At 42.5% G+C, this 18,869-nt stretch overlaps 2 protein-coding genes across 2 annotated transcripts in view; one reads left to right on the top strand and one right to left on the bottom strand.

Moving 5' to 3' along the window:
* Positions 1-15,945, top strand: part of LOC134679472 (mucin-2) — a 70,729-nt gene extending 54,784 nt beyond the window's left edge. The window contains exons 2-3 of the mRNA XM_063538400.1: positions 10,470-14,801; positions 14,999-15,945. Of these exons, the coding sequence (XP_063394470.1) occupies positions 10,470-14,801; positions 14,999-15,874 (5,208 nt within the window). The 3' untranslated portion in view covers positions 15,875-15,945. The remainder of the gene's footprint in view (positions 1-10,469; positions 14,802-14,998) is intronic.
* Positions 15,946-16,520: 575 nt separating this feature from the next.
* Positions 16,521-18,173, bottom strand: LOC134679540 (uncharacterized). Its single transcript, XM_063538496.1, has one exon. The coding sequence runs from the start codon at positions 18,101-18,103 to the stop codon at positions 17,591-17,593; it is 513 nt and encodes a 170-aa protein (XP_063394566.1). The 5' UTR covers positions 18,104-18,173; the 3' UTR covers positions 16,521-17,590.
* Positions 18,174-18,869: the final 696 nt, after the last annotated feature.

Genomic DNA, 18,869 nt, shown 5'->3' with positions numbered 1-18,869 from the left:
GCGAGGCTCCCCGCCACCACCATAACATATGTATCCGTAGTATATAGGTATAGGATAAGTTAGAGCCGACTGCGCTCGGCGCGTAAGATTAGTCTCATAGTAAACACCAACTAATGAACACGCATCTTTTAATTTATTTACCGTACCTTCTGATCCCATAGTAGTACCCAATTACATATACTTACTTACATACGGTAAAGTGGTGACTCCCGACGTGTCTCAAGTGTTCCGCGCGCCAACTTAGAACTTTTGATTAAATCGGCTTCCGTACCTCGCATCACCATGACGCTGACGGAGGAAGTAACTCAAGACCAGCTGCAGCCCAACCAACAACCTGTCACCCAGCAGTTCCCGCAGCAGCTGACCGCCATCACCCTCTCGTCGCGCATCCCTGAGTTTTGGCGGCAACAGCCAAGGCTCTGGTTCCACCAGTTCGACGCCATAGTGGATCCACAAAAGGCAAGTGACCTTCATAAGAGTCAACTTTTAATTGCTAAGTTGGGGAGAGACGAGTTAAGGGACATTAGTGACATTTTAGAAAATATGCCTGAAACCAATAAGTTCGAAACAATTAAAGCCCGATTAATATCTGTGTATGAAGAGTCAGAGTCGAGGCAGTTAAATCAACTTTTGAACGAGATTGAGTTAGGAGATCAAAAGCCTTCGCAATTACTCAGACGTATGAGAGAGTTAGGTAAAACTCGCGTCCAAGACGACACATTAAAATTACTATTTGTCGGTCGTCTCCCTCAGTCAATACGTGCAGTGATAACGGCGTGTGACTCGGGGGAAGTAAAATTAGATACTTTAGCTGCGATGGCAGATAAAATAGTAGAAAGTACCAAACCATCGGAAATGGCCGCTATAGCATCATCTTCCACAACCTCTTTTAAATCCGATAACGACAAATTATTACGGGAAATAGCCAACCTAAAATTAGAAATACAGGCCATTACCAATAAATTAAACACGACAACGACTAGGAAATCGCGAGATCATGTCCGCCGCACGCGTTTTCAAAGAGATCCATCGCGAACACGTTCGAAAAGTAATAGCTCGAATAAAACCGCATTTATGTCCCAAGTAGCAAAACCAGGTGAATCTAATTATAAATGCTACTACCATTTCACCTACGGACAAGATGCTCGCAAATGCGGTGATCTTACTAATTGTCGTCATACTTCCGGGTCGGAAAACTAACTCTGACACCGGCACGCATATACCAAGTTGTCGGTGTCGAAAATACATACCGTTTATGCGTTACCGACCATAATACAGGCACGCGATTTTTGATAGACACTGGTGCTGATGTGTCTGTTTTAGCCGGAAAAAGGCAAAACACTCAGTCAGACTACACTTTATATGCTGCCAATGGCTCAAAAATTAAGACATACGGCGACAAAACTTTAGCAATTGATCTTGGCCTACGTCGTACATTTATTTGGAAATTTATATTAGCAGACGTCCAAAGATCAATCATAGGTGCCGACTTTCTAGTAGCTAACAAATTATTAGTAGATTTACATGGTAAGAAACTAATAGATAAAATTACTCTACTATCACGAGCTGCTAGCATCTGCAAAGATGTCGAGCCAACAACTATTCGGTCAATTGACGTCAATAATGAGTATCACAAATTATTAGAGAAATTCCCTGACATCACTAAAAAAGAGAATTTCAAATTAAATCCGAAACATGAGGTCCAACATCACATTTATACAACTGGTCCTCCAGTTTACGAAAAAGCACGCCCACTTAATCCAAAAAAATACAAATTAGCCAAAGCCGAATTCGAAAGAATGACGCAATTAGGCATTTGTAGACCATCTAATAGCCCTTGGGCAAATCCACTTGTGTGTGTCGATAAAAAGGACGGAAAGGAAACAAGACCTTGCGGTGATTATCGTAGGTTAAACGCACAAACAATTCCTGACCGTTATCCATTACCAAGACTTTTAGACTTTACATACACACTTAAAGGTAAATCAATATTTTCCAAAATCGATGTGCGCAAAGCCTACCATAATATACCCATGGCACCAGAGGATATTCCAAAAACAGCTGTAATCACGCCTTTTGGATTATTCGAGTATACTAGGATGAATTTTGGCTTACGTAACGCAGCGCAGGATTTCCAGAGGTTAATCAACACTGTACTCAAAAACCTCGATTTTGCATTCGCATACTTAGACGACATAATTATTAGCTCCGAGTCAAAAGAACAACACATTAAACACTTAGAGTTAGTCCTAGAACGACTCAACGACTACGGACTTACCATAAACACTAATAAATGCGAATTTGGGAAATCGGAATTAATTTTTCTCGGCTATCATATTAGTAAGGAAGGTATCAAACCAAGCGAAGAAAAAACGCAACTCATTTCAAACTTTCCCCTACCAAAAACAGTCGAGGAACTCCGGCGATTTCTAGGAATGATGAATTTCTATAGGCAAAGCATTCCAAAAGCCGCTGAAATTCAAGCACCATTAAACGCTTACTTACATAATGCTAGAAAAAACGACAAAACTAAAATTACATGGTCTGAAAGTGCATTAGAAGCGTTCAGCCAATGTAAGAAAAGCATTAATGAAGCTTTAGTTTTGTCACATCCGGAAGTGTCCGCACCCCTAGTTCTAATGACTGATGCTTCCGGAAACTGCGTAGGTGGCGCCTTACATCAACAGATAGGTGATAAATTAGAACCCCTAGCTTTCTTTTCAAAAAAACTTACCGAAACCCAATGTAGGTACAGTACTTTCGACAGAGAGTTATTAGCTATTTACATGGCTATAAGGCATTTTCGTCACATGGTAGAAGGCAAAGAATTAACTGTATTAACAGACCACAAACCATTAACATTCGCACTTACAAAAAAGGTCTCACCTTCAGATTCACCTAGACGCCTCAGACAATTAGACTTTATATCTCAATTTTGTGACAAAATCCAATACATCGAAGGTGATAGAAACACAGTAGCCGACGCCTTATCGAGGATAAATGAAATATCAATACCTAGTTTAATCGATTATAAATCGTTAGCCGAAGCACAAGAAAATGACGCTGAATTACAGAATCTGAAAACCCAAAATAATCTACAATTTAAATTAATCACAATGCCAGAATCCGGGATAAAAATAACTTGCGAAACATCAACTGATAACATCCGACCTTACTTACCATTACGTTTCAGAGAACTTGCGATTAAAACAATTCACAACGTGAGTCACCCCGGCATCTCTGCTACAAGGCATGCGGTTAAAAATAGATATTTCTGGCCTAGCATGAACACAGATATCAAAAATATTGTAAAATGTTGTATTCCGTGTCAGAAGTCAAAAATTCAGAGACATACCATCACACCAATAGGCGAGTTCGACAACGCTTCACGTTTCGAACATGTGCATATTGACATTATAGGTCCGTTGCCGCTATCTAACGATTTCAGATATTGCGTCACAATAATAGATAGGGTAACAAAATGGCCTGAAGTGATCCCTACAAAGGATATAACAGCCGAAACGGTTGCTAAAGTGTTCGTAGAACACTGGATAGCTCGTTTCGGTTGCCCCAAGCGAATCACTTCAGACCAAGGCCGACAATTCGAGTCCGATTTATTTACGCAATTGTTAAAAAGACTCGGCATCGAACGTGTTCGTACAACAGCGTACAATCCGAAAGCGAACGGCATGATCGAGAGATTTCATAGGACATTAAAGGCCGCCATTATCGCCAAATGTAAAGATAATACACAATGGTCACAGGAACTACCTTTAATCTTACTAGGTTTACGCTCAGCCATAAAGGAAGACCTAGGTTTTAGCCCATCTCAATTCTTATACGGCACAAACCTTAGATTACCAGGAGATTTATTTATCAAACATAATACAAACATAAATACTAATGAATATGTGAATAATCTCGCTCACATCCTCTCATCCGTTCCGAGTATTGCGAACGCTACTGGTTCTCACAACAAAAACAACATCTTCATACACAAGGACTTAAACTCTTGTACACATGTATTCCTGCGTAACGAAGCTCGAAAGTCCTTAGTACCTGCGTACGAAGGTCCATTTCAAGTTTTATCTCGCCATCCAAAGTTCTTTGTTATCACAGTCAACAATAAACATGTCACTGTGTCACTTGACCGTCTCAAGCCGGCTTATCTTTTAATGGCCGACGATATGACGGTTACGAGCTCCAGCGTTCAACGAAGTGATACAGTAGCCGCATCTCCGGGTGTCATAACATCACCAACACCGACACCGCAGCGGAATGACACTAATGGCACCACTTCAACCGAACCGCTGGTGAGAACAAGATCCGGTCGCACGGTAAAGAAGACCGTGCGATTCAACATTTAGCATTCCATCACTCACAGTCTACATCAGTACATATTCGGACGTCGAGCTGTACACATCCACTCTCAACCAAACATGGGGAACCCACCAAGCAAAACAATGATCGTGGCCCAGAATGGTGTCGCGTCGGACACCAAGCTGAGGACATCGGAGAAGGAGGACACATCAGGAGACAACACAAACTTTAAGATGTCTCTCGCAGCCGTGGTGCTGGTCAGCGCCTTAATAACGCTAGCCACCCTATACATTGGCTGGCGTTACTGCAAACAACGCATTAGAGCAACAGTGGACTATCGTATAGAGAAAACCATAAGAAAAAGGACCGCAGCCGCCGTGCAAACCGGCGCTATTGGAGCGCCGCCGCCGAAACAACAAACAATCAACCATGTGATAGTGTAAATAGTGTAAATACTTAGTGCAAACGTAAGATAGTGAAGTAAAAAGTGCGGGCCGGATTTTTAGCAATAGTTTTTTCTAGATTTTTCTAAGGGCGGAGGACTGTGGCGAGGCTCCCCGCCACCACCATAACATATGTATCCGTAGTATATAGGTATAGGATAAGTTAGAGCCGACTGCGCTCGGCGCGTAAGATTAGTCTCATAGTAAACACCAACTAATGAACACGCATCTTTTAATTTATTTACCGTACCTTCTGATCCCATAGTAGTACCCAATTACATATACTTACTTACATACGGTAAAATATTTATAAGCTCCTGTTGAACTACTGCCTCCAACAATAGTAGCTATGGCTACACCAGCAGCACAGCTTGTATAAATCTCCTGTGTAGTGTCCCAGATTCCCGATATTAACGTATTGGAAAGCCAACTAATGTTGCAAAATCGCAAATAGCCGCGGAATCAGTTCTGCTCTTGTGAGGTGAGAGTCGACAATGTGCTTAAATAAAGGCGCTAGATAATACCTAAATTGGGCATAAGGAATTGTAGATAACAATCATATTTTCCTACGACATTTAATTTAAGTATATGATTATTGATTAGAGGAGAAGAGTAGCCACCGCCACAATACTTTCAATTGAAATCTGAAATTAAGAATTTTTAATTTCATCCACTGTCTTAAATATCTCTGATGGTTTTGTTATCAGACATGACAATGGCTCTATTGACATGGAACGATAACATATGCTTTATAACTACTATTCTAACCACATTAACTATTGTTCTATGCCATAAGAGCTATAAGTGGGAAAGAGCCGAAAAAACTAAAAACATGCACCTACTGTAGCGAAGTTAAGTATTAAATAACTGGCAGGCGCTCTCAAGAAATAATCCAGGTAGTAAACATTAAAACGAACAGGCTTAATGTTTAGCTATTTGATTTTTGTAGATAGTCAAATACAAATCCAATCAGTGAGGTAGTTGCAGGAAACTAGGTAGGTATGTAATAATGTACCTACAGTAAACCACTGGCTTTCTCCTCGCAATGAAAATGAAATGAAACTTTACTGCGGTAATCGGCATCTTTATTGTTATTATATTAATCGAGTTTTACTGCTGCGAGGTGCTTATCGAGTATTAAACTGTATAAGCAACTATTAAGTAGGTATTAGTAGTTAACTTTGACGAGAGTAAAGTATAGCCAAGATGATATTGATTAATAAAATCTACCCTATTGGTATGTCCATCTGGGCCTCAAACTACTTCCATACCAAATTACATCTGTTCAACCGTTTAATCGTGAAAACTTGAAGACAGACAGACTGAGTAACTTTCGCATTCATAATATTAAAGTAGGGATTGTGTATGTTTTTGGTTCTTGTACCAGTGTACGTCGTTACGTCGTACGTTATTACATATATTATTGTATCCCACAAAGTTCACGGTTGAAGGACACGCGCAGCACAAAGCGTATCGCATACAAACGGAAAATCTACAAAACTAACAAGTGATATAGGTACTTAACTAAATTAATAAAAGAAAATTGGCCAACTTTCTTCGTTGTTCGTTATAGTTGGGCTGCTATTTGAGATGTTTGTAATGAGATTTCTAGCACGGATCATTACCCTGGCACCAGGAACTTACTCCAATTCTGATAAAACATTGTATACGTACAGTTAGCACCAACAGTAAGCGGATCAACCAACACGCCAAAAGTATCTTCTTCTTGTTCCTTGTCGTAACCTCATGACTCCTCAGTCATGAGGTTACGACAAGTGTCCACAATCGACGTGACGATTGTGGACACTCTTCGCCAGTGATCTCCAAACCGCTCTGTCCTGGGTCCTGGGCTCAGTGCATGCTAGCCTGCATGTGGCGTTTGCAAAAGTTAGGTATATACTGCTACCCTGGAATACTTTTCCAATTAGAGATAAATCTGCAAAAATGATTAACAAATCGGTGAAGATTTTGCTTAGAGGGACTCTATTTTATGTTTAGGTAGTATTAGCATGTAGGTATATGTGGTCTATACCACATAGAACATAGTAGGTATGCCTAGGCATGCTAGACATTCCTTGCGAAAGCCAAGCCCACGCGCTCGTACTCTTTGTCTTAACTTCCACAGCAATTTCCAGCGCCGGCTAAAGCGGGTATTGACTACGTCCGCAGCTTTCTCCGAGACAATGCCTGTAGGAAACGGCCTGAATACGCCCAGGTTTTACATGCGGCCTTCTTACGTACCTACATCCGTGTGGATTTAATAGGCCCTTTGCAGTTCAATTAAAGATAGAGACAATGCGTTTTTTTTTTTTTTTTTTTTATTATGCATGGGTTTACTCATGGCCACAGACTAGCCGAGGCGTAGACGTGGCCTACGATGGAGCGAGCTCGCCCAGAAGGTGCCTGTTCACTCTTGATTTGAAGGTTGCCGGGTTATAAGAGCACGGAAATATAGACGCCGGCAAGGAATTCCATTCCTTGGCAGTGCGCATAAGGAAAGTAGAAGCAAAGCGCTTAGTGCGAATTGGCGGAATATCTACCAAGTAAGGATGGAAACCGGCCGTGCGTCTAAAAGTCCGATGGTAGAATGGGGACGGTGGAATGAGCTCGTGTAGCTCTTGGGCACACTCCCCGAAGTGCAACCTGTAGAATACCGACAGGCTGGCGACTTTCCGCCGATGGGCCAAAGTCTGAAGCTTAGCCGTTAGCTTCTTGTCGCCAATCATCCTCCTGGCTCTGCGCTCCACTGAGTCCAAAGCGGCGAGTTGGTATTTAGCTGAGCCATCCCACAGGTGGCTGCAATACTCCATACACGACCGGACTTGAGCTTTGTAAAGTGTTAGAAGCGTTTAATGCAATGACGCTAGAGATAGTATGTACATGTACAGTCAGCATTTTGTAATAGCTTTAACTACAAAACCAAATGCCAAGAAGAACTTAAGTTTGACATCACACAATAATTATTAAACTTCATATTTAGGCACGAATTAGGAACTGGATCATAATCATTTCTTTTAGTTATAAGACGTCTGTATTTAGTAAAAAAATGTTTACACACTTCTCAATTTTCTCATGGAACTAGTACAAAAACCCCAATTACATAATATAATAATTATGTAAGAAGATGACAAGAAGCCTTAAACCTGCATGTTAATATGCCTAGCTATTGTGGCTGGAATAGTAAACCGACAAAGAGCGTTAGGTAACGTTAGTACGTGGTTAGACTTAGAGCAGTGTGAGAAAAGCTATGGTAATCTAGTAAGGGCTTTGTTGGATAGACGCGTCGTGCCATGAGCGGAGCGGGCAGCGCGTAAAGATCAGCAGGACCTTGATTGTTTGTTAATAATTTTCGAAACATCTAACTAAAATGGCAATCGGTACCTACATCGTTAAATACGAAGCGGAAACTGCATGACAATTAAGTAGGTAATAGTGTAATATGTATATAGTGCTGTCGTATTCAAAAACAATAATCCACCATTCTGGGTTGAATGTTCCAAGTTCCAACCACTGTCCACTGCTGTATTTATTATTTATTCTTCGTCCCTCAGCAATTTTTTTCTTGAAATCAAAGACTGTATTGAATATTCAACTATAAGGACTGTCCCATCTCTTATAAACGGCTTTCAAGAGCTGTGGGTGCTGTTCCATACCCGGTGCATCAGGGAAACCATTAGTTTACGGATAGCCTCTGCCAACATTCCCGATACACTGCAATCTTATTCAATCCCATCAGCACCATAAAAGCATCTGAAGTAAAAAAAAATCACTTCTGTTCATTGGTTCCGCTGCTCGCTCCACGCGCCCACGAAGTCACCTTATCCTAATGAATGATGACACACGTTTACATAAGGAAGAGGTTTACCGTTCTTGTCCACACATCCAACGCACGCAACGACCACTTCGTCGCGTGCCATTTCACCCTGATAATTAATTAATTACCAGCTAATTACGACCCGGTTTTTATATGCTCTAGTTAGTGTGACCGAGCGGCCTCTTAAGTCCACTGGTCTAGTGTTTGTTATTATACAACAGTGTTATAATTTAATCAGATTGGCTGTTGATTTTGCCAGGATAGTCAGAGCCGGTTGTTTCACAAATTCACACCGATATCGTAAAGTTACGACACTTGTAAAGGTACCGTTCAGATTCCGACTCCACCAACAGAACTGCTGCAGTATTGCGGCGCGACATTACTGCTGACTACATTTATATCGCAAATGTCAAAAGTCCGGGCAACGACATCGATTTTGATATTTGTGGCAGTAATGCAGTCAACAATAATGTCGCGCTGCAATAATAATAAAAAATAATGTAGCCGATTGCTCCGCGCACGCCTTCAAAGGTCCGGAACGCCATTGTTCCGTGATGAGAAAGACATACAAATAATGCAGTCGATTGCATTGATGCAAGAAACGTCAAAAAGGTCATTTTATCGAGAAATTTGTATTAAATTTAACATTTGCGCCAGAAATGCACCTGGATTTGCCAGTAACTTAAAACCGGTTGCCACATCGTTATCATAAAGTTACGAGACGTCTATGTCTATATCGTTGAATTGTTTAGAAAGATAGGCTGTCCGATATGATCTCAGTTTCTGCGACTACGAAACAAACAGTGAACTATCGCACGGTTCTGTCTCTTCACTGTTTCCCGTCATTACAGTGTTACGTTACAACGTTCACAAACCTATCTGACATGTTGCTAATTAGTCTAATTACCAAAACAAAACATGTGAATTAGACGTTGTCAGATAAATATCGAGACAGAATCTCCATAAAGACTAGTTGTAGATACTCGTACCTATGCGATAGATGCATAGTTTTACTAGGTACCTACATACCTGCTTTGTTTTCTAATGTAACAAACAATTGAAAATATATTAGGTATGTATATGTATATCATCTGTTACAAAATACAGGCCTTACAGCACAAAGTACCAGCTTAGGTTGCGACTAAATAGTCGAACTACGTTCCAGGTTTAATTTCTCTATTTTGTAAAGGCGTAAATACTTACCAAATTGTGTTTTTCCGGCAAGAGGTCAATTGTCTTGCCTGTCTTATCTGATAGAGACAGAAATGCACTGACTAGGATTTGAGGCTGCGCATCTTAGGTTCCCTAAAACTCATTGCTTCACCAAGCTACCATCAAGCAGCTTAAACTGTACAGTAATCTCCACTCCAAAAGCCACAATCGGTCTTAAAATTCTCACTACTTAATATCCCATAGAGATCGCGGTTGTATAACATATGCTAATGTTGTTTCTCCGGAGGAACAAAAAAAGTAGAACGAACCATTTCGGCGCGCTTGCGACACCTTTGTTACAGCGCGGGCCCTTTCGGGGCTGTTGCGACGATTCATGTGGCCCTTTGATATCCATAATTTCACCATTAAATCTTACAAAACGTCTTACACAACATTGTAATACCTAATGTATCAGCTTTCGTCTTAAAGTAGCCTGTGTGGTATTTAGGTCGTTCCGTGTTGATTTGAACAGCATCTAAAGTAGCTGAGGTGAGGATACAAATTATAGGCACACGTTATTTGCCACCGACGTGGTATAAACAAATATCTAAGTACAAGGAAGTAATTAAACAATCAGCAATTTTGGGCAGGCTAAACCATGATTATAACATAACATAACATAACATAACATAACGTAAGATAACTTGCAGTCAACTTACCTCGATCAATTTTGTTTCCAGATGGCGCCGTCAGTGCTAGCGCTCATATTGCTGCTAGCCGCGAGCTCCGCCCGCGAGCAGAGCCGCTGGTCGCGCCAGATCAGCACGTACACCGCCGACATCAGCGACTGGGTGCCGCTGTCCGCGCCCGTTGAACAGCCTTCAGTCGAGGTCAAGCGACAGGCCGTGGCCGAGCCGCGTATCCTCGCCGAGCCCTTCCCGGGCTTCGCGCGCCCCGCCGCCTTCAACCAGGACTTCAGGAACCAACCCCTCTATCAAAACCGCCCACTGTACCTGCAGTCCGTCCCGTCGGTCCCGTCTGCCCCGCAGAACTTCTTGACAGACCAAGGCTTCGGCCAGAGCATACGCTTCGGTCTCTCCCAGCCCAATTTCCCGCTGAACCAAGGCTTCGTCTCGCCGCAGTTCAACTACGACACCGTGCCGCAGATCAAGCCCAGGCCGACCGTCCCGGCCAATCCCGTTAAGTTCGAAAGTTTTCCGAAGCCGCTACCTTCGCCGCAAGCGAAACCTTTCCACAATCAGGCGCCGAAGAAGCTCCCACTCCCGCAAGGACCGAAATTCGTTGACGGTTACCAGCTAGAGAACGCGAGCAATGAGTTCGTTTTTAATCAGAAAAAGCCACAGTCACTCCAGAAGCTCAAGTTTGAAGGGTCCAAGACAGAAACTGTAATCCCTAACAAATCTAAGTTGGAAAGAGAAGAAGTACAGTTACTTTATGTCCCAGTAGAGTCTCTTAAACAAGGCCAATTCAACTTCCGCAATCCGCAAATTCAATACTCTACGCAAGGTCTTCCGAAACAAAACCCTATCAAGCAGCCGTTCGTTAACGACTTCCAAAGACCCGCGAAACCAGCAGAACACGTTAACTTTGGACAAGAATACTTTAATTTCAAACCTAAACTACAGGAATTCGACCAGGTCCCGAAGTTTTCGACTATTTCCACACCATTTCCGACCGCACCCCCTACCACCCCTCGACCAAAGAAGTTAAAACCGCACCAGCCTCCGCTGGCTGTGTTCTTGTCGCAAGAAGCTAAGAAAGGAGCTCAAGTAAAGGTCGGCGACGTTCTTTCTTCTCTGAAGAATGCTAACACAATTGCCGTCTTGGACGCAGTCAACCCATTAAATGCACCCAAAGTTTTTATTGGCCCGTCAACCCTGACGCCTCCGGAAAACTTTGTCAAATTCGAATTACCTTACTTGTCGAATATCGAGAACAGTGCTAACAAATTGAGACAGCTACCGTTCTTTGTCGCCCCGCTGAGCTACCTCACGCCAGATGGTTTTGCCAAGATTCCTTTCCCCTCTCCTCATGTTGGATCAGTGGTGATCAACTCTCAGATCAAGGACACTTCGCCTGCTACTTCGACGACTCCAGAGGCTGATGTTATTCCTAACTCTTACGTGGCTTCTCCTCCTTCTCAAAAACAGGAACAAAGTCCGGTAACTCAAAGACCCAACTTCAGTTATTATAGCACGGTAGCACCGAAGACCAACGCTCCTACTCGTCAATCTGAATACTATTCGTTCGAACCGCAAACTGTCACTTCTATTAGGCCTTCAAATGAACCAGCCGATAGCATCATTACTGCTCCACCGAAAACTGGCTCATATTTCATGAATGATGCAGGCCAACAGTTCAATCGTAATCAATACGTGGAATACTCACAAGAAAACTACAGCCAAGAGCAAGTCAGGCCGAATATTAGACAACCGGAGCCGGTCACTCCAACCACGACCCGTCCTCCCAAGACCACGAGCAGACCATCTTCTACGTACTCCAGCCAGCTGCTGGAGACGCATAACCCATACTCCATCAACCAGGCTTTCCACTTCAGCACTCCCTTGGATTACAACCACTACATCGATGAGAAGGATAACTACTCGACACAGCCGCAGCAGCAAATCAAGCCTCTGCCGTCGTCATCGGCGTCACCCGCACCCTCCACCCCGAGCACCACACTCAAACCTGAAGTCGTTACTGAGAAACAGTCATACCAACAAACCCAGCCAAATTACGCTCAGCAAAACTACTCGCCAGAGATTCACTATGAATCCGATATTCAAAGCTCTAGATTCCCCGCTTATAATTCTAATGAATTCACAACTAAGACTGAGTACAACCGACCGGAGACCGTGAACACGAATAGCTTGCCGACTGTCAACAGCCCGCCCACAGAGACAGACAATAGATACGTCGAAACCCAAGCTCCTGCAAAGGATAACTTCGCTGCAGTTAATGAAATACCGGCAACGGCCGCCGATGCTGGCGTGCAGCCCACCAATCCGTCATACAACCAATACTACACTAGCTTCGTCAGTAACGAGAGCCAAGAGGGTTCAACGACCACAACATCCACCACCACTACGACTACAACCAGGAGGCCTCCTATCAGAACACGTGGACGGCCCCGATACACCACTACCCCAAGAACCAACTCGAACGAATCTAGCACAAAATATACTGCTACACGTAGACCCCTGCGCGAGAGGAGGCCTCTGCCAACCAGATCTAGATATGAACCTAACAAGATCACTACTGAGAAACCTACAAGAAAGTCGGTCGATTCCAATGAAAGTTCAACGAAATCTTCCCCTTACTCCAGCAGAACCAGAACACGAGGACGCGTTCAGTTTAAGCCCTCGGATAGTGACGAAGGACAATACAACAAAAACAGAGCCAGCAGCAAAGAGGAAGACTTGGCCTACCAGAGAGATGTTCTTCACCAAAACTATCCAGTTACTCTAATGGAAAGAGCGAGCACTGCAGACGTTGAAGCCATCACTGAGCCGGCACCTAAATACCAATCCACCAAGAACATTGAATCGTCGGTTACTTATGATACCGAAAATGCCTACACTTACGAAAGAGCATCTGTGAGCCAACCTAACACTAACTCCGCGTCGAACGAGCACACCTTCCCATCGCGATCCGAGGTCCGCACGGAGACGCCGTACGTGCCGCACGTGCCTTCCACTCGGGAGGAGTACGTCTATCACTCGAGGAGCAGCTCCGCCCCAGTCGACGCTATTTCATATGATGAGTCTTCACCGGACAATGAAGACATTTATGCAAAACAAACTACTCCAATCCAAAAAGACGCGAGTGTCGAAGTATCTTACGCTACCGAAGCTGTCAGCCCTGTAACCGAGCAGGCTAGCTATTCAGTTACTATCAGACAAGACACAGCTATTCCAGAAAATGAGGATGCTAAGTTCTTGAGCGAAGAGGCTAACCATGAAGAAGAAGTACAAACGACACCTTCGTACAACAGAGTGCGCGTGCGACCCGGTCTCATCAAACAGTATCACCAATCTTCCACTGAAGCGACGAAGACAAAGGAGAGGAAACATCCAGTACAAGCGATCACTTACAGACCCGCGTTCGACAGACGCCGCACCACCATGCGTATCGAGGAGATTGGTGAGGATCTAAAGACCAAACAAGTCTTCGCCCGCCCTGAAGTTCAAGAGCACAGACATCCCGTGTACAAACCAGAACCCACGACCGAACCGCCCGTCACGACCGCCTCGCAGGAGACTTCCACCAAGCGCGGCCAGTTCCGTCGCCGGCGACCCTCCTACACCACCACCTCCACCGAAGCGTCCAGCTCTAAGAAGAGCACTTACGAAGTAAAGAACAGGTTCAGAGGACGACGACCGACCACTGAAAAACCGACGGAGAAAACTGAATCCCAAACCGAAGCGTCTACAACGACTGTTAGAAATACTCTTCACAGCAGATACAGCAACCGACCGCGGCTGTCGGAAAGATACAATAAGAAACAGGAAACTGAAGATCAAGATCAGGAGCCCAACTACTCCATCAACAGGCCAAAATTCGCGGAACCCGATACAGTCGAATGGTCAGCAGATTCTTTCAAACCTTACAACCCTAATGACATCATCGATGACAGGAAAGACTCCACAGCCGGATTGCGAAGCGATGTCGATGGCGAACTGGACATCATAACAGCTAGAAACGAGTACGATGATATTCTAATTTCTGTAACACCAGCGACTAACAGGCTGAACAAGAAGATACCCGATATTCCTCCTACTCTGGAGGCCTTGGTTGAACAAAGCAAAGTGACCAAGAGCGACTCACCTGACGCAATGTCCACATTCGAGAGCATGTTAGAGGAAGTGATGAAGAGTTTAGAAGAGCAGGACGAGGATGAGTACTCGAGTAACGTGATGAAACACAAGGGCGGGGAGATCGGGGAGATCCCGCCGGAGAGGATCATCTCGTCGGGAGACAACGCGAAGCCGAGCACGCTGGAGGAGACCACGGCCATCGAGCCCACTGGAGAGTCTAGCATTCTTAGTGAGGTAAGGACTCCAGGATAGATTAAAAAAAAATATCTTCATTTAAAATTGGTAACTTATGCTTTTCTGTCTGCCAATCCATTTTTGGACATACAAATGATTGGTTATTTCGCTTTCTCTGCCTCCAAAAACCTCTTCTTTCACAGCGATATCCTCTTTTTTGAGACGCTCTTACTCATCCATCTATTGTGTGGTTCCAGGAGGACAATGACCGCAAGAGCCGCCGGCGCGGGTTCTGGAAGAAGGTGGCGGTGCGCCCCGCCACCACCGAGACCATCGAGGCCGCCGAGTCCCAGCACTACGCGCACGCCGTCAACCGCCTCGCACCGCCCACCGGCAAGACCGCCCACGACAAAGACACGCCCGCCAAGATCACCACCTACAAACCCACCTTCAACATCAAAGACATCTTCACAGACGACTCCATAGACGAACTCCCCACTGTAGACATCCCAAAAATTAATGCACCAGAAACAACACCTCTAGCGACCACAGAAAACATCCTACAAAAAGAAACTCCAACAGAAATGTCCCCAGGCGACTTAGATCTCGGAACCGGATCCCCGGACCCGACGGTCGCTGACCCCACGACTACTGAAACCTCGACCGAAACCAACATCGACAGGAACGACGGCTTCAGTTTCATGGACTATTTGTTCGGAGCCACCGCTGATGACAATGACGACAAGAAAGTCACTAAAGCGACGGAGATTGAAGAAACTACAGAGCCAGCCAAAATTAGGATAACTACGACGGAAAACAATGTCATACCCGAAGAGATCACCGCTGTCGCAGACAGCGATGACACTGCTGTTACAGTCACAGAATTTACAGAAATCAAAAAGACAAACGTTACCGAACCGGTGACGGAAGCACAGAAGGTAGCGACGGAGCCACAGAGGGTAGTGACGGAGCCACAGAGGGTAGTGACAGAGCCGGCGCCAGAGTCCTCGTCCGTGTCGGGCTTCATGGACCCGGCGGCCGTCGTCAGCACCTCCATGTCCACCGAGGTCTCCCACGAGACCGAGATCTGCTTCAGGGGGAAATGCATAAAGACCAACAAAGACCTCTTATAAACCAGAATAAGATTAGATGTGGTGCTAAAGACTGTGTTCAAAATATAGTGGAATATCAATTAGTGAATTGCTGAACATTTTAATTAAGTCGAGTTACTAAATGATCTTACCTTAATTTATTAGTGTATATTTAATGTCTCTGGTGAGATTTTGTAAATAGTTTAGAATCACTCTTTACTTGATTTCACCATTTAATGCCTACGGTAGGTAGTGTAAGAGAATTTCTTAATTTTTGTGGCCACAAGAATTGAGTTCCGCGATGTGTATATGTTATTGACAGTTAATGTTAGTCTAATGTTAGGATCACATTTAGTAGTTTTTTACTTTTTGTATTATAAATATTTCGACTGAGAATATTTTTGTAACCATAATTTAAGGAATAGAATTACTTGTTACTATTTATTTCTTCTTATTATTTGTACACACTTAAAAAAGGGCATTTTCTGAGTATGTTTAACTTTGTTAAAACCATATAACTAGTAACGACATGCTACTATGTACCTATTTCCCAAAGCCAACTTAATAAATAAATAATTATACCTATTGTACTTGATGCTTCCAACTCACCAATGTTACTGCCTAAAGTGTAATTTTGTATTAAAAACGAAAATAAAATAAATAAAATTAAAAAACAGTGTATTATTTAATTGCGTCTATTGTTATATCAGAATACTATCCTAAACATAAGAATATTATCCTTAACACAACATATTTATAGGAAAAACAAATTACAATAGGAAACTAAACAATTATTTATGTAAATTGTAATGGAGATATTGGTAGATAACAATAATACATGACTGCCTCGGCTCGATAACCTACTACACTGCTCCCGTCTTAGATCACCAAAATGATACAAGGAAACAACCCTTTCGTTATTAATACTGTGCTTACACAGTATTCATAACAAAAGGGTTGTTTCCTGTATTTAAAATAAATTACTTCATACCGCACATAACATGCACAATAAAAAACCAGCACATAGTTATTAGAAAAACATAGCTAGTGTGTATATTTTGACACAGGTTAATAAATCAGATAGAACTAAAAAAAAGTGACTTCCATCACTATAGCAGTTTCCATATAAACATTGTTTTGACAGTTCTTTAAAATAAACTGATTTGACTAGTAGGTAGGATTTGCACGACGGATCTGATATTTATGGGAAGATTTGCGGATCCGGATCCAGATCTGGATAATTTCCTACATTTTGGATCCGGATTGCAAACCCTACTAGAAGGAGAGTACCCTATTTATTGTGAACATGAAAATGGGGTAGAAGTTTGTTCAGGAAATCAATAAAAAGTAGATCGAAAATAAAATAAGCTAGATACCCGAATTACTAATCCTATGCTGACAAAATCACAGGCTATATTTATTTATTATAAAACAAATACTGAATAAATATGATGATACATGGATGGTCGCCAGTTTTTGGAAACCATTGTAAACAGCCAATTGTCTCTTTCCAAAGACCAATGTGCCAGTGTATCTATTGCAGGGTACTGGGTAGGTACTTATATACTATATGCTACATTATGTTAACAAAATATTATGGAATATCCTTGGCATACACAGAGTGGTGCCCACTTGCAAGCTTCACTGGTCGCTCACAGACAAACCTTAACAATCAAATAAAATATATTTCTGTAAATTTTATGGATTGTCCAGACTCAGTTATTTGATTTATTGTCCAATTTCCACTTGGCACACACTTCACTCAATCACTTGACACTCGTCGTCGTCCACAAACCCTCCATTCATTGCGTCATTGAGAATTTCATTCTTTTTCTTCCTTAGTTCATTGTCAATGAACATTCTCCGCTCTTCCCGCATTCTCCTCTCGGCCACCTTCTCGGGCGTCGGCCTCTCGACTATACCTTTAGTAAATGTGTAGATAACTGTCGACAAATCCCCGTCGATGAAAGCTAAATTAATACTAGGTCCGGTCTCAATTGTACACAAATTCTGCTGCAAAACACCAATAAACTCCATATTAACATCTTCATGCGTAGGCACGGGCACGTATATGTTCATTTTATCCCGTTTACTAGGCCTCGCGACTATATATAAAGCGTCTACGTCTTTATTGTAACAGTATTCGGTGTCGTACATAAGTTTTACGTCCACTAAATATACGTAGAGGTGGTAAGCCAGTGATATTTTTAAGTCAGAGCTGCAGCCAAGGGTGCGCATGTCTTCTCTTATTTTCGCTTCAATATCCATCATTTACTTTAAGAAATAAGAACTTTTGTGTTAATATGAAACAGGAAAACAGAAAACATAACCTCAGGCAAGGTAAACGGGTGACACTGACAGATGTCTCTTTCTTTTTGCGTTTTGTTATGCAAAGACTGAAAGGGTGTTTGGCGATTGTAATAATGAGTTATCTAAATTTAAACAGGTAACGATGATAAGGACTACATTTTAATTGTAGCTATGTCAATATCTGACTTTAAAATAAAATACCTAAAGTGTGTAACCAAATTCTGTCTAAATAATAATATTGTTGTAAGAGTCAACAAAACTCAAATTCTAGCAACATAACAGTTTGAGCTGTCAAATCAATTCATTCGTTTTCTTTCTGCGAAAGTTTTCACATTTTTAACGAATTAAAAGTATATAAACAAGTTGTTGAAAATGTTGTGTTTATAATGAAGTGCTATAGTAAAGCATTGTAAGTTTATTTGATGGTAAATTTGTGCGTTACATATTATTTCGCAGTGTTTCGCGAGTTTGATACAATGTCGAAGTTTGCAACGAAATAATATAAATTCAAGTTATTCTAAGGATTACAGAGAAGGACCGATCCAAATTAAACAAGGTAAGGTTCGATAAAAAGTTAGTTGTATAGTTCTTAGCCTTGTAAATTAAAGTTAAGTTTGTAATATTAATGCGAAAATATTTAACGTAAGCACTGCCATCTAACGGCAAGTAGTAAAAGCTTAGTAGTTTAATTAAGGCGCTATCTAGTGTCAAGCAGCTGAAATAATTC

Source organism: Cydia fagiglandana, chromosome 2 (genome assembly GCF_963556715.1).
Source record: "Cydia fagiglandana chromosome 2, ilCydFagi1.1, whole genome shotgun sequence".
In the NCBI taxonomy this organism is placed as follows: domain Eukaryota; kingdom Metazoa; phylum Arthropoda; class Insecta; order Lepidoptera; family Tortricidae; genus Cydia; species Cydia fagiglandana.
The sequence above is the reverse complement of the archived record's forward strand: the minus strand, read 5'-3'. Positions and strand labels throughout refer to the sequence as shown.